Source organism: Moschus berezovskii, chromosome 20 (genome assembly GCF_049115385.1).
Source record: "Moschus berezovskii isolate FMDL1 chromosome 20, NW_MosBer_1.0, whole genome shotgun sequence".
In the NCBI taxonomy this organism is placed as follows: Eukaryota; Metazoa; Chordata; class Mammalia; order Artiodactyla; family Moschidae; genus Moschus; species Moschus berezovskii.
Genome location: NC_142479.1, coordinates 62,941,646 through 62,954,155, shown reverse-complemented (window position 1 = coordinate 62,954,155; position 12,510 = coordinate 62,941,646). Strand labels below are relative to the sequence as shown.

The following is a 12,510-nucleotide window of genomic DNA, read 5'->3' as shown; positions in this document are numbered from 1 at the left end:
CACATGTGGCCACAGGCCCCCACCAGCCCTCGCTTCTATGTCCCTTGACTCAGCCTTGCACCCCCCGTGTGCACGTGGCCTCCAAGTCAGTAGAAGCCAGCCTTCCACCCCCAAGCCTTTCTGTGCATGTGAGCCACTCTTGGGAGGATTCTAGAAGTGGCCTTGAGTCACGGGCCACACCTTCACAGCTCAGTTTGACACCTGTTGCCAAGAGGCTGTGCCAGCATCTGGCTCTTGCTCAGCCAGAAGCTGCCCAGGTCAGGGGCTGTCCCTTCCGACTGCCCCCACTACCATCACCACCATCACCACCATCATGCATGTGTCTTTGGGTGGGCTGAGAGACCCCTGCCTGGGGCAGAATCAGCCTGTTTCCACCAGGGAGGGAGAGGCTGAGCTGAGCTTGGATCTGGCCTCCTGGCAGCTGCCACCCTGGGTGGGGAGCTCTGAGTGCCAAGGAGCACCCTTCCTGTGGGGGCTCTGGGTGGCCTCTCCTGTTGGGGCTGTGGCTTTGCAGCCATGTGGAGTTGAGCCAGGAATCCCATCCTGCTTGTTGAAGTTAGAGCCCTGCTCGGTCCTGGCACCTTCGCTTACCTGCAGCCCCACTCCCGTCCAGGGCCGGGTGGCTCAGAGCTGGATAGATGCCCCAGTGGGGTCTCCTGGTCTCCCTGGAGTGTGTGCACGCACCCCCTCCTCAGATGCATGCAGCTGGGCGGTGGAACGGGTGGGACCTGGGGCCAGAGGACGCGCTCTGACGGGGCCTCCTGTTCTAGGCGGGGCTGGTTTCCCTTCTCCTACACCCGAGTCCTGGACAACGATGGTGGGGACAGGTTGCACATGAGGTGAGCGTCCTGACGGGACAGGTGGCCTATGGCTCGGGGCAGGAGCTGCATGTTTGAGACCCTTGGGTCCAGGGGTGTGGAGGTGCTGTGAGGGGTGGAGGTGTCTTGAGAGCTGTGTGGGGTGGGGGGGGGCTCACCCAAGATGGCAGCAAGGGTGGGCTGGGGGAGGCCCAGGCCCACCCAGGCAGCATCACTGCCACCTTCCATTCCACCCTCCTTGTGGGACCAAGGGAAGCAGGGGGCCCAGCTGGGCCCGGCTGACCGCCCTGCCCACCCCCACAGCCTGCAGCAGGGCAAGAGCAGCAGCACGGGTAACCTCCTGGACAAGGAGGACCTCGCCCTCCCACCCCCCGACTACGGGACGTCCTCCCGGGCCTTCCCCACCCAGACGGCCGGCACCTTCAAGCAGAGGCCCTACAGCGTGGCCGTGCCCGCCTTCTCCCAGGTGAGTGCAGGGCCGCGGCGGGGGCTGTAGGTGGGCAGGTTCAGGGCGCCTCCACCAGAAGGCCTGGTGCTCGGGAGGTTTGGATTTGGCCTTCACACCCCTGCAGTGATCTGCTCGGGGTCACAGCCCAGCGTCCTCTATAGTCTCAGGGCTCCAGAGAAGCACAGTAAGTCCTTTGTCCGCCCTCCCCTCAGCCTGGGGATCACTCTGGATGCCACCTCTTGGCAGGAGGAGCCCCTTCCCTGAGACCCAGGAGGCTCCTGCAGTCGTCGGTTTGAGTGCAGACGGGACCTGAAACGTGACCAGAACCTTCTAGTTAGGGTGTGTCTGGGCTCTTAGGTGGCAGGGCCAGGCATGTGTGGTCAGTCTACCTGGAACCAGGGAGCCAGAGGGAGAAGATCAAGGCTTGGGTACCCGGTGGGTCCTCCAGTGCAGGGTGGTCTTCAGGTCAAGGTGGGACCGTGATGTGAGTGTGGACGGTCCCCACAGCTCTGCTGGGAAGCTCGTGGGTTGGAGAGGGCCCAGACTTCCAGAATGTTTGCTGTGGTGGCACAGTGGGCAGCGGCCAGCAACTTTGTTCCATGCTGGTCTCCAGGTCAGGGCCTCACTCCATCTGGGGGCCAAGGGACCCAGGTGGGGGGAGAGGAATCAAAGAGAACTCCTGTTCCTCTGGAATTTGGGCAGCCAGAGAGTTGACCCAAGAGCAGGGGGTGGGGGCACTCCCGGGGGGCTCCCATGTTGACAGTGTGATGTCAGAAGTGGGCACGGCAGGGAAGGGCTCTGGGTACATGGTGGCCGACCCGCCCTGTCCAGATGTCCGTGTCTCGCGGCTGTCATGAGTGGCCTCGCCCACCCCTCCCTGCCACGAGGAGAGCTTAGCTGGCGCGCGCTGTATGAGGTGTCCAGGGTGTCTTCAGAGAGTTGATGATTTAGGCAGAGTGAACACGTGATTTGAAACAACTTAGGTGCTGAGTGGGGCAAGGCTGGGTGGTGTGGCTGGGCCTTTGGATGGAACATTTTGGAGATGGTGAGGCTGGGTCAGGGCAAACAGCAGGGAGGGCGAGGCGGATCCAGCCTTGGGGGAGCCGTGGCACCTCAGGGGTCACAGGGCCCACCTGCTGAGCTGTGAGACACCCCAGTCCCTCTCCAGCCCTACCCAGGCCCCATGGCACAGCTGACCAGGCCTGGAGGGGTCTGATCACTGCTTGCTGCTCTTGCACTCTTGCATCCCAGTCTTGGGACTTGGTTTTGAGGCTGAGAGAGCTGAGGAGGGTGTCCCCAGTACCCCTCAGTGGCTTTGGGGCAGCAGCTGCTTTGGGGCCAGGCAGCTACAGGGGGAGTTTTGGGGCCCAGGGGGACGCTTGGCCCAGGGTCCAGCACAGGCTTGCGTGAAGCAGGCTGCCCTCCCTGCATCAGCCTCTGCCAGCCCAGCTTCCCCACCCAGACCCCACCCTCCACGGTTTCAGGCTCTGGGTTTCCCAGGAAGCCCTCACATGCCGGGTTTTTTATCACATGACCCACAGGGCTGAAGGGCCACGGGAACATGTGCGGAAGGGGGTCATCAGGTAACCTGTCTTGTGTGAGCTCTCCATCGGCCACTAGCCAGATAAGGAGGCATCCCTGTGAATCAGGGAGGGCCCTGCTGGGGGTGGGAGGGGCACTTCGTGTCCTCAGCCGCGGGCAGTATCACACACCCTGGGGTCAGGAGGGACCCCCGTCCTGCAGACCCCGCCTCAGCCCCTGGCTCCCCAGCCTGACCTGTTCGTGTCTTTTCCTCCCCAGGGTCTGGATGATTATGGGGCGCGGGCCGTGAGCAGGTAAGAGATTTTCAGACTCGTCTTCGGGAGCTGTGGGTGGTGGGGAGCCATCCCACCGGAAGCTGGAGTCGGGTGGTCCCTCTCCCAGGCCTGCTCGGTGGGGCCTGGCTGGAGACCGGTGTCTCCACTCCAAGACAATGAGCGGGGCCTGGGGTGCCTGGTCTCTGACCCTCACCCGACTGTGCCCTCCCCAGTCTGTTCTATAGGGCAGGGCCTTCAGTACAGGATGCCCTGACCCCTGGCAGCATCTGGGGGTCCCCAGACATCGCCCGTTGGGGGAAGCGGCCCCTCCTGGAGCTGCCTTCATGCTCCCCTTGTGGGTGGGTGGGAGCCAGGACTGGCCCTGTGCCCAGGCTGGAGCCAGGGACCCACTGCAGCCACTCTCGGGTCTCCCATCCTTTCCTGGGGAGGCCCCCAGGCTGCCCACAGCCACCGTGTGACCCCTTGGCCTGGTTGCTTTGTGGCCCGGCTCTTTCCTGGCATCCAGGCGTCTCTTGGCCAGGAGGGAGACTCGTGTGCCCCCTGTGCCCCTGACCTGGGCTCTGCCCTGGCCCTGGGGGTCTCCTGTCCCCACTCCCTGAGGGCCAGGCGGCCGGCCGCGGGTAGGCGTGTGGCCCGGCAGCTGTCCTGTGCTTTGTTTCGCAGCGGCAGCGGCACGCTGGTGTCCACAGTGTGAGGACGCTGACCCGGCAGCCGCTCAGAAGAGCTCCGCCGCCCCGCCCCCCGGTCCGTCTGGTCTCCTCGGTTTCCTCCTCCGCGCTCGTTGGTTTCTTCCTGGGTCGTTTCTCTTTCCCCCGTGCCCCTCCCCGCCTTTCGGTTGGTGACCCCAGACTCTGTGATCCCCCAGGGTCCATGGTGCTGCCCCACACCCGCCCCCGTGTTTGCGCCCCCGCCCCGCCCCGCGCGTCCCGCCAGGCGGGCGCCCTCGCCGCAGCCCCCTTCCTCCGCCGAGCTCATGACGCGCTGTCCCTTGAAGGCTCACCAGGAGCCAGGCCTAAAGTTCGAAGAAAAAGAAAAATTCAAAAAAACAAACAAAAAAAACAACAAAAAGATGAAAAACAGGAAAAGGACTTTTTTTTTTCCTGAAAAACAAAAACAGACATGCATGGACTCCGGTGTACGTACTGTTATCTCGCATCCGACCCCCCAGCGCACACTGGCACCTGTGTCAGGAGAGGGGGTGCTGGGGGCTCCGAGAGGCTCTGGACCCTGGAGCGCCCCTCCAGGCTGCACCCAGAAAGGGGCTGGGCCCGAGCTGGGGGCCTCCTGAGGAAGCTGGCTGCTCCTGTGAGGGAGGCCCCAGCCCCGCCTGCCCGCCCGGGCCCCTGACGGTCCCTGGTCCCGGGCGCCGCTGACCGACGTGCAGACCAGAGCGCGGTGCCAGCCTCAGGCACCGTGACCGCGACCGCACAGGGCGCTGGCGGGGAGGGGCCTGGCCGCACTCGGACATTCCAAAGACCTCCAGAGACCACCCCCGCCCCAACGTGTTCTGGAAACCGTTTCTCTAACCAGCCTGTGACGGAGTGAGGGCGGCTCCGGGCGCCCCACCGCGTCCTCCCGCAACGCTCTTGTCTCTGTGTCTCGGTGGCTTCAGAAGCAGACACGCTGGACTGCGGGCGACTGGTTCAGCCTCTTCACGCCTTGAACCTGGGAAGCGAGCAAGGGCGCAGCCGCTCCGCCCTTCCCACCACGGGAGCCCCCGTGAAGCTGTGGACGCTCCTTTTTCTGATGTGATTTAGCCAAACCCTCCTGCCCCCTCCCGTGGACTAGGATGTGCCTGGTAGCGTGTATGAGAGAAGCAGCTCAAGACGCAGACAGACCCTGTTTTATAAATTAAGGAGAAAACAAAGCCAGAACACGGACCTTTGTTAAAAAAAAAAAAAAGAACCTTCTATGTTGGTGTTCTAATTTTGCTAAAAGATCTCAAATCCAGGGGATTCCATGCTCAATGGATGAATGTAGACACAAAACCGCAAAACTTGTATGAAGATGTAAAGTGCTGAAAATATTTTTCCTGTTTCCTTTCCCTTTTTTTTTTTTTTAATCTGAATTGTGCCCTGTACTGCAGTTGTTTGAATAAAAGTTTTATTTATTGCATCCAGTTGAGTGTGGCGCCTCCTTCCAGCCCCGCTGCGTGCTTCTGGGCCGTGTCCAAGCCTGGCCACCTTGCCGACAGAATAGCCAAGGTGCAGATAGCGTTGGCCTACATGGCTCTCCCTGGGTGCAGCTGGGGAGGCCCCCACCCCGGTGAAAGCCGGTGGGCCTGACCCTGGGTCACCCTCCCAGGGCTGGACAACCAGCTCCGCCCTGCGTTCGGTGGTTCTGGCTCCAGGCAGCGTGCCTAACTGTCAGGAGCCCCCATCCTCCGTCTAGCTTGTGTTCCCTCGGGGTCCTCAGCCCTCACTCCCACCCCCTCTACCTGCACCAACCAAGCCTTGTGTTTCCTTGCAGTGCCGATGTGGAAGTGGCCAGATTTTGAGCGGCCCCTGACTAGAGTTAGTAAGTTGCCCTGGTTTTCTTGTGCTGGTCAGCCTATGTTCCCAGCAGCTCCGGAGACCCTCTGACCTGGGCCAGAGCGGGGTCCGGGGTCTGCTGAGCCTGCCTCTGCTCTCGGCTCCGGCCTTCGCTTCCCTTGGACCTGTCCTTGGGCTCTCGGGTTTCCTCTCTCTGGAAGCTGGCGGGTCTGGCCTGGCCTTCTGTCTGGGTTCCCTGTGCCTCTGCTGGGTGCTTTGGCCACAATCGGGGTGGAGCCTGGTGATCAGCTGCCAGGCTCGCTTTGGGCTTCTTGGGCTGAGTGCCCTTCAGACCAGTCTCTGGGCATGGATCTGAACCTGGCCTGGCTGGCTCCTGGGCTGGTGAGTATCAGAGCCCCTCGAGGGCTAGGGAGACCAGGACGGGTCTGGGGACTGCCATGGCTGTGGAGAGCGCCACAGGCTCGCAGGGGGAGCAGGCACGTGCCTCTGCCCAGCAGGCGGCGGTTCTGCTGCCCGTTGTGCCCACGCTCAGCTGCCCTCTGCCCCAGCGTGACTGAGGGGCTACGCCAGGCTTTCCAGCTTCAGCCCCAGTGGCCACCTCCAACTCCCACCTGGTGATGGTCTTCTCCTTGGCGCCCCTGGAAAGCAAGCACTGGCAGCCGGGTGGGGAGAGTCCACCGCTCTGGGCGCCTGTGCCGGGGTCAGGGCAGCACTGCTCCCCCGTCCCACCCCAGCCCCGCTCCCTGGGAAGACTGCCGCGTGAAACTGGCACATGGCCCTTTACAAAGACAGCAGTCCCTTCACCCCCTTGGTCATCACCGTGATGCTGACCTCCCGATGGGCAGCCGGGCCACACTAGCAGGGCCTGGACCCTCCCTCTTCTTTGCTACCTTTGTTGGGTTTGGTTTTGGGTTTGGTTTTGGCCACACTGCGTGGCTTCTGAGATCTTGGTTCCCCAACCAGAGATGAAACCCAGGCCCCTGGCAGTGGAAATGCAGAGTCCTAACTACTGAACCACCAGGGTTATAAGTTGTTTGGTGTTTCTTTATTTATGTTGCTGCCCTTCTCTTGAGCTGCAGTGTGATTCCTGGATAACTCTGGAGATGAGTGCTCCTCAGATTGCGGTGGCGGGGGGGGGGAAGGCTTTGACGCTGGCTTAGCATGAATGACCTGGGCCATCCTTCTCCCCTGCCTATCTATGTCCCTCCCTTTACGAGATGCTCTGAGACACCTGCATCTCCTGCCCCCAGCCAAGCAACCCCCACCTTTTTGCTGCCCTTGTGGTCCCTCTGAGTTATCAGAGCCCAGTGGATCTCATCCCCTGGAGGTACTGAAAGGGGGTGAAGGCCCAGGGAGGCTGGCATGGCCTCTGACTGGAGCAGAGCCCCAGGGGCACAGCGGGCTGGGGCGCACACAGCACGGTGGCCGCGGCCTGTCCTCTGATGGTTCTCCCGGGGCAGGGGCATCACAGGGCACCACTGGTTGGTTGCGGGACCTTGCTCGGCTTTGCCCAAGCTCACAGCTCTGGGGAAGAGACCAAATCAAGTCCAGAAGGGCCAACATTCTGAAGTTTTGGAAGACATGTTGAAAGAGGAAAACATCTGGGCGCAAGTTGAAATATGTGCTGTAACTGCCCTCCGTGCCTTCTCCGCTCCGGAGTCACTCCAGGATACAAGCTGCACTTCGTGCTGCCCAGGTGTTCTCAGAACCACCCCTTCTCATTCAAGAAGTGGATTCAGAAGATAACCGAAGGTGACTCCCCCAAATCCTCAGTGGCGAACGTCTTCAGGAGGCTGGACCCGAACGCTGCTCAGCTGCAAGGGTCCCACCCTGTCAGGCCAGGGGGTCTGCAGAAGACTAGGCAGTGGGGATAAAGGGCAGGGGGCCTGGCTCACTCTTGCCTTCACCACACACAGGACTTCAGGCCTGCCCCCATCCAAGAAGGCAAATGGATTCTGTGTAAAAGCTGCTGCTGTCCCCATGTCCCTGCTCAGGAGGGGGACAGAGCCCAGCCCCTGGTCCTCTGCCAGAGTGCCTCGTGGTCCTCCCCCAGGGAGGACCTCCCCTGCATCCTGACAGCTCTGACCCTTGCACAGTCCAACGTCTTCCGTTTGGGTTAAGAAGCGCTTGTTCCATGTCTGGGTGGTCCGCTGTTGACTGACCCTGGCATCCGCCCCCGGCCATGACAGACATTTGCAGGACAGAACCGACAGTGGCCTCAGTCCAAATCTTGTCCTGTTTTGTCATCCCAGCATTGGCCTCAGCCACCCACCCTGGGTCACTAAGGTGTCCTCCTCGGAGTGGCTTATAAGCTTGTTCTTTCACAGAGTGTTCCAGAAGGTAGTGGGCACCCATGGGGGCCTCACCCTTTCCTCTGGTGCTAAAGGGTAAGGGTGTCCCACTCCAGAGTCTCTGGCCAGGACTTGCAGGAGAGAGTTGCTCCAGAGGCCTGGAGCAATTGCAGCCGCCACCTGCTTCCTCTAACCCTGAAGGGTGTACACAGCACACGCTTCCATGGTCACACTGTTTTGGGGGAGGAAATAAAGACAGTGTGGCTCAGAGCTGGGCAGCCAGCCCCTTGGGGAAGATCTTTCTGGTGCAGGTGACAGTGTGGGTTTGCCACCAGTCCTTCCTTTTTTTCAATTATAGTGCTAATTTCTGTCATACAGCAAAGTGATCTGTTTATACATGCATATACATTCTTTTTATATTAGTTTCTGATAGTTTATCATAGGATACTTAATATCATTGCCTGCACTACTGTAGGACCTTGTTTATCCATTCTGTCAATAATAATCTGCATCTGTGAATCCCAAACTCCAGACCCATCCCCCTCCCCCTTGGCAGCCACATATCTGTTCTCTGTGAGTCTGTTTCTCTTTTGTTGGTAAATTCATTTGTATCTTTTTTTAGATTCTACATATAAGTGGTATCATATGATGTATTTTTCTGATTTACTTAGTATAATTTCTAGGTCCATTCATGTTGCTGCAAAATAGCGTTATTCCGTTCTTTTTTATGGCTGAGTAATATTCCAAGTTGGCTTGAAGCTCAACATTCAGAAAACTAAGATCATGGCATCTGGTCCCATCACTTCATGGGAAATAGATGGGGAAACAGTGGAAACAGTGTCAAAGACTTTGTTTTTTGGGGGCTCCAAAATCACTGCAGATGCTGATTGCAGCCATGAAATTAAAAGACGCTTACTCTTTGGAAGGAAAGTTATGACCAACCTAGATAGCATATTAAAAAGCAGAGACATTACTTTGCCAACCAAGGTCTGTCTACTCAAGGCTATGATTTTTCCAGTGGGCATGTATGGATGTGAGAGTTGGACTGTGAAGAAAGCTGATCGCTGAAGAATTGATGCTTTTGAACTGTGGTGTTGAAAGTCCCTTGGACTGCAAGGAGATCCAACCAGTCCATTCTAAAGGAGCTCAGTTCTGGGTGTTCATTGGAAGGACTGATGCTAAAGCTGAAGCTCCAATACTTTGGCCACCTCATGCGACGAGTTGACTCACTGGAAAAGGCTGATGCTAGGAGGGACTGGGGGTGGGAGGAGACAGGGACGACAGAGAATGAGATGGCTGGATGGCATCACCGACTCGATGGAGGTGGGTTTGAGTGAGCTCCGGGAGTTGGTGATGGACAGGGAGGCCTGGCGTGCTGTGATTCATGGGGTCGCAAAGAGTCGGACACGACTGAGTGACTGAACTGAATATTCCACTGTATATATAACCATTTTTACTTCATCTGTCAGTGGACATTTAGGTTTTTCTGTGTCTTGGCTCTTGTGAATAGTGCTGCTTTGAACATAGGGTTGCGGGATCACGTGGAACTCTGGTTTTTCAAGGAGGCTCCATACTGGTTCCCACAGTGTCTGCACCAGTTTCCCAGCAGCGGTGTAGGCTCAGTCCCTTTTCTCCACACCCACTCTCCCGTTTGTTGTTTGTAGACTTCTTAAAGCTGGTCATCCTGATCGGTGTGAGGTTGGTACCTCCGTGTAGTTTTGATTTGCATTTCTTTAATAATCAGTGATGTTGAGCATCTTTGCTCATGTCTCTTGGCCATCTGTATGTCTTCTTTGGACAAACGTCTACTTAGGTCTTCTGTCCATTTATTGATTGGGTTGCTTTTTTGTTGTTGAGGTATATGAGCTGGTCGTATATTTTGGAAATTAAGCCCTTGTCAGTCACATCATTTGCAGATATTTTCTCTCAGTCCGTAGGTTGTCTGTTTATGGTTTCCTTTGTGGAAAAGTTGGTAAGTTTGATTAGATCCCATTGGTTTGTTTTTGCTATTGTTTCTGTTGCCTTGGGAGACTAAGAAAACATTGGTATGATTTATGACCGAGAATACTTTGCCTATGTTTTCTCCTAGAAGTTTTATGGTGTCATGTATTATATTTAAATCTGTAAACCATTTTGAGTTTTGTTTTTGTATAGGGTATGAGGGTGCATTCTAACTTCGTTAATTTACACAAGGCTGGTCACCGACTCTTTCTGATGAGACTGTAGGTGTGTCGGGACATACTTGGCCAGCGTCCCCTTCTGCCCCCAACTCTGATCAGCACATATGCCGTCCTTCCTTCTCTGGGTCCCCACTTCTGCTGAGTCCCCAGCTCTGGATGGACAAACCTGCCCCATTCTAGGGCCCCCGGGACCGTCTGGCCTGACCCTGGCTGGGGACAGCCAAGGACATAGAGCTCTCCTCCAGGACCAGAGTCCCATCAAGGCAGCAGCCCCCATGACTGCCTTGCACCCTGTCCCAGGGGCCATGACCCTGGTCACAGCAGAACCGCCAAGCAGTCCCTGCCCGAAGCGTATCTGCACAGACCAGAACCAAGGAGACCAGAGAGGGGCCCTGAGGAAGGGAACCCACGGCCCCACCAGCTGGGTGCAGATGCGCCAAGGCAGGGGTGGAACCAAGACCGACGTGGGTGCTGCCACCTATGGGGCAGTGTCTTGGAGACACGGAAGCCAAGCTTTCTCCCTAGTTGTCGTTTAAACAACTGAGTCCTGTGTGCCTCAGTGTTTCGGAAAGTGCCAGGTCCTCGGGCAAACACGAGGGTGCCCCTCCTCGTGCTCTTCCTGGGCCCCTGGATGGAGTGCCTGCCCAGCTCCCACGGACACCTGGCCACGCCGGAGGCCACTCCCGCCCCAGGTAACGGCTCTGTTCGTGCTGAGCCCTCCGTGTCCTACGTGCCATCTGTGCTCTCATCCCTGGGACTGCCTGCCGTCCTGTGTTGTCCCCGCCTGGGCAGGGTCCTCTGAGCCCACTGGGAACCCGAGGAGGAGATTTGAGCTCGAGGCCAGACGCCGGCCCCACCCTGCGCTCCTCTCGTTCTGTCTCAGCCCCTTGTCTGGCGCATCTGTCTGTCCGTCAGCCGCCGTCTAGGCACCCAGGGGTGGACACGGCTCCTCTGAGGAGACAGTCAGCCCCTCTGCAGGGGCTGTGGGCGTCCTCCCCCGCTAGCCCCTTCGCCACGACTGCCTGCGCCTCGTGTCTGTCGTGTGGGTGTGGGACCGGCCGCTCCAGGCCCCCGGGATGCATGGGCCGGGCTTGTGCACTCTGCTGAGCTGTCTGTGTGTGTCGATGGCCGTGTCCTTGCAGATGGGCTCAGCTGCTGCTCAGGCAGGTGGGGGGGGACGCTGGGCCTTGGGGGGGTTTCCACGCTGAGCTCGGATGCAGCTCATGGGGGACTGCCTCGGGCCGCAGAGAAAGGACTGGGGCACATGCGGAGTGAGCAAAGGGCCACCCACGCCAACCCACCCTGCCCTGGGAGGGTCTGTGGTTCGAGGCGAGACAGGTTTTGGGAGCAGAGGGTGGTGCATTGGGGCTCAGCGGGCCTTGCAGGCGGGGCCGGTTCCTGGCTCTTGCCGGTGGTCTCCGCCACCCCCAGTTCTGAGCTGGGAGGCTGACTGGGGGTGGGGTGGGGTGCTGTCCACAGCCGCAGGGCAGCACTCAGCGCCTCTCCTGAAAACCTCTGAAATGGCTCTTCTCTCCCCAGGAACCCCTTTGCCAGCGTCCAGCTAAAGCCGACAGTGACCAACGACAGGTCTGCCCCGCTCCTGAGCTGACCGCCACGTCTGCGCCCACCGCCTGTGGGGCCCCCTTCCCCGCCCCACCCTGGTCCCGTTAGAGAATTCCCTCCTTCCAAACCCTTCTGCCCCCACCTCAGCCTGGCCTGGGCTGGACCATGACTCTTCCCACAGGGTCAGGAGGTGGCGCCTGGGCCGTGGTTGAGGAGAATGAGGGGGGCGGGTCCCGGGCCCACCTTTCAGATCAGGCATATCTATTGTGTGGGCCAGGGAGCCTCCAGGGTGCACGGAAGGCCATCCCATCGGCTTGTAGCTGGAGGGGGAGCCCCTGTCCAGTCAGTCATGAGGCCACTCGCCTGTGCGTGCCTGCAGGCAGGACACAAGGGCGTGGGGAGGGGAGGGCCTGCCCCTTTTTCTCAGAAGACAGATTTATTAAGAACACGTAATCTCCTGGCAGACTCTTGCCTGGGGCTCTGCTGGGTCTCCCTGTGCCCACTGGCAGTTTGGGGGGCTTCTCCCTGCCCGTACCCAAACTCCCACCCAGAAATGGCTGCAGGGGCCCGCCTCTCCTCCCTGTCCCCAAGGAGGGGGATCAGTGCTGTGGCCTGGGTCCCCGAGTTGTGTGCCATTGAGGTGGTCCTGGCCCAGGACACCTGGTTGGGGCTCCCCCCTTAATGCCCTGGCTGCTTCCCTATTTCAGCTGAAATACAAGATTTTAGAAACTTTTTTGGGTCCGTGGTATTTGACATTTGAGACTGAAATACAGCCAAGCTAACCACATTGGTGACAGCAGTCCTTACCTCAGGAGATGTCCCAGGCAGTGCTCGCTCACCTCCCACCCTCCAAGGAGGTGCTTAGGAGCCCTGCACCACCTTCAGCCTGCCCAGAACACAA

At 59.0% G+C, this 12,510-nt stretch overlaps 1 protein-coding gene across 6 annotated transcripts in view; it reads left to right on the top strand.

Annotated features, from left to right (window-relative positions):
- Positions 1–12,341, top strand: part of BAIAP2 (BAR/IMD domain containing adaptor protein 2) — a 65,359-nt gene extending 53,018 nt beyond the window's left edge. Inside the window, exons 11-16 of one of the 6 annotated variants that reach the window (XR_016035563.1) lie at positions 771–839; positions 1,122–1,284; positions 3,067–3,101; positions 5,553–5,600; positions 7,036–10,738; positions 11,586–12,341. Coding sequence is in view for 5 of the 6 variants with exons in the window: in XM_055408378.2 (XP_055264353.1) it covers positions 771–839; positions 1,122–1,284; positions 3,067–3,101; positions 11,586–11,655 (337 nt within the window). In the remaining variant the exon portion in view is untranslated. Of the gene's footprint in view, positions 1–770; positions 840–1,121; positions 1,285–3,066; positions 3,102–3,746; positions 5,523–5,552; positions 5,601–7,035 lie in introns of those variants that run through there. The other 5 variants (XM_055408383.2, XM_055408380.2, XM_055408382.2 and 2 more) reach the window with 5 other exon arrangements.
- Positions 12,342–12,510: the final 169 nt, after the last annotated feature.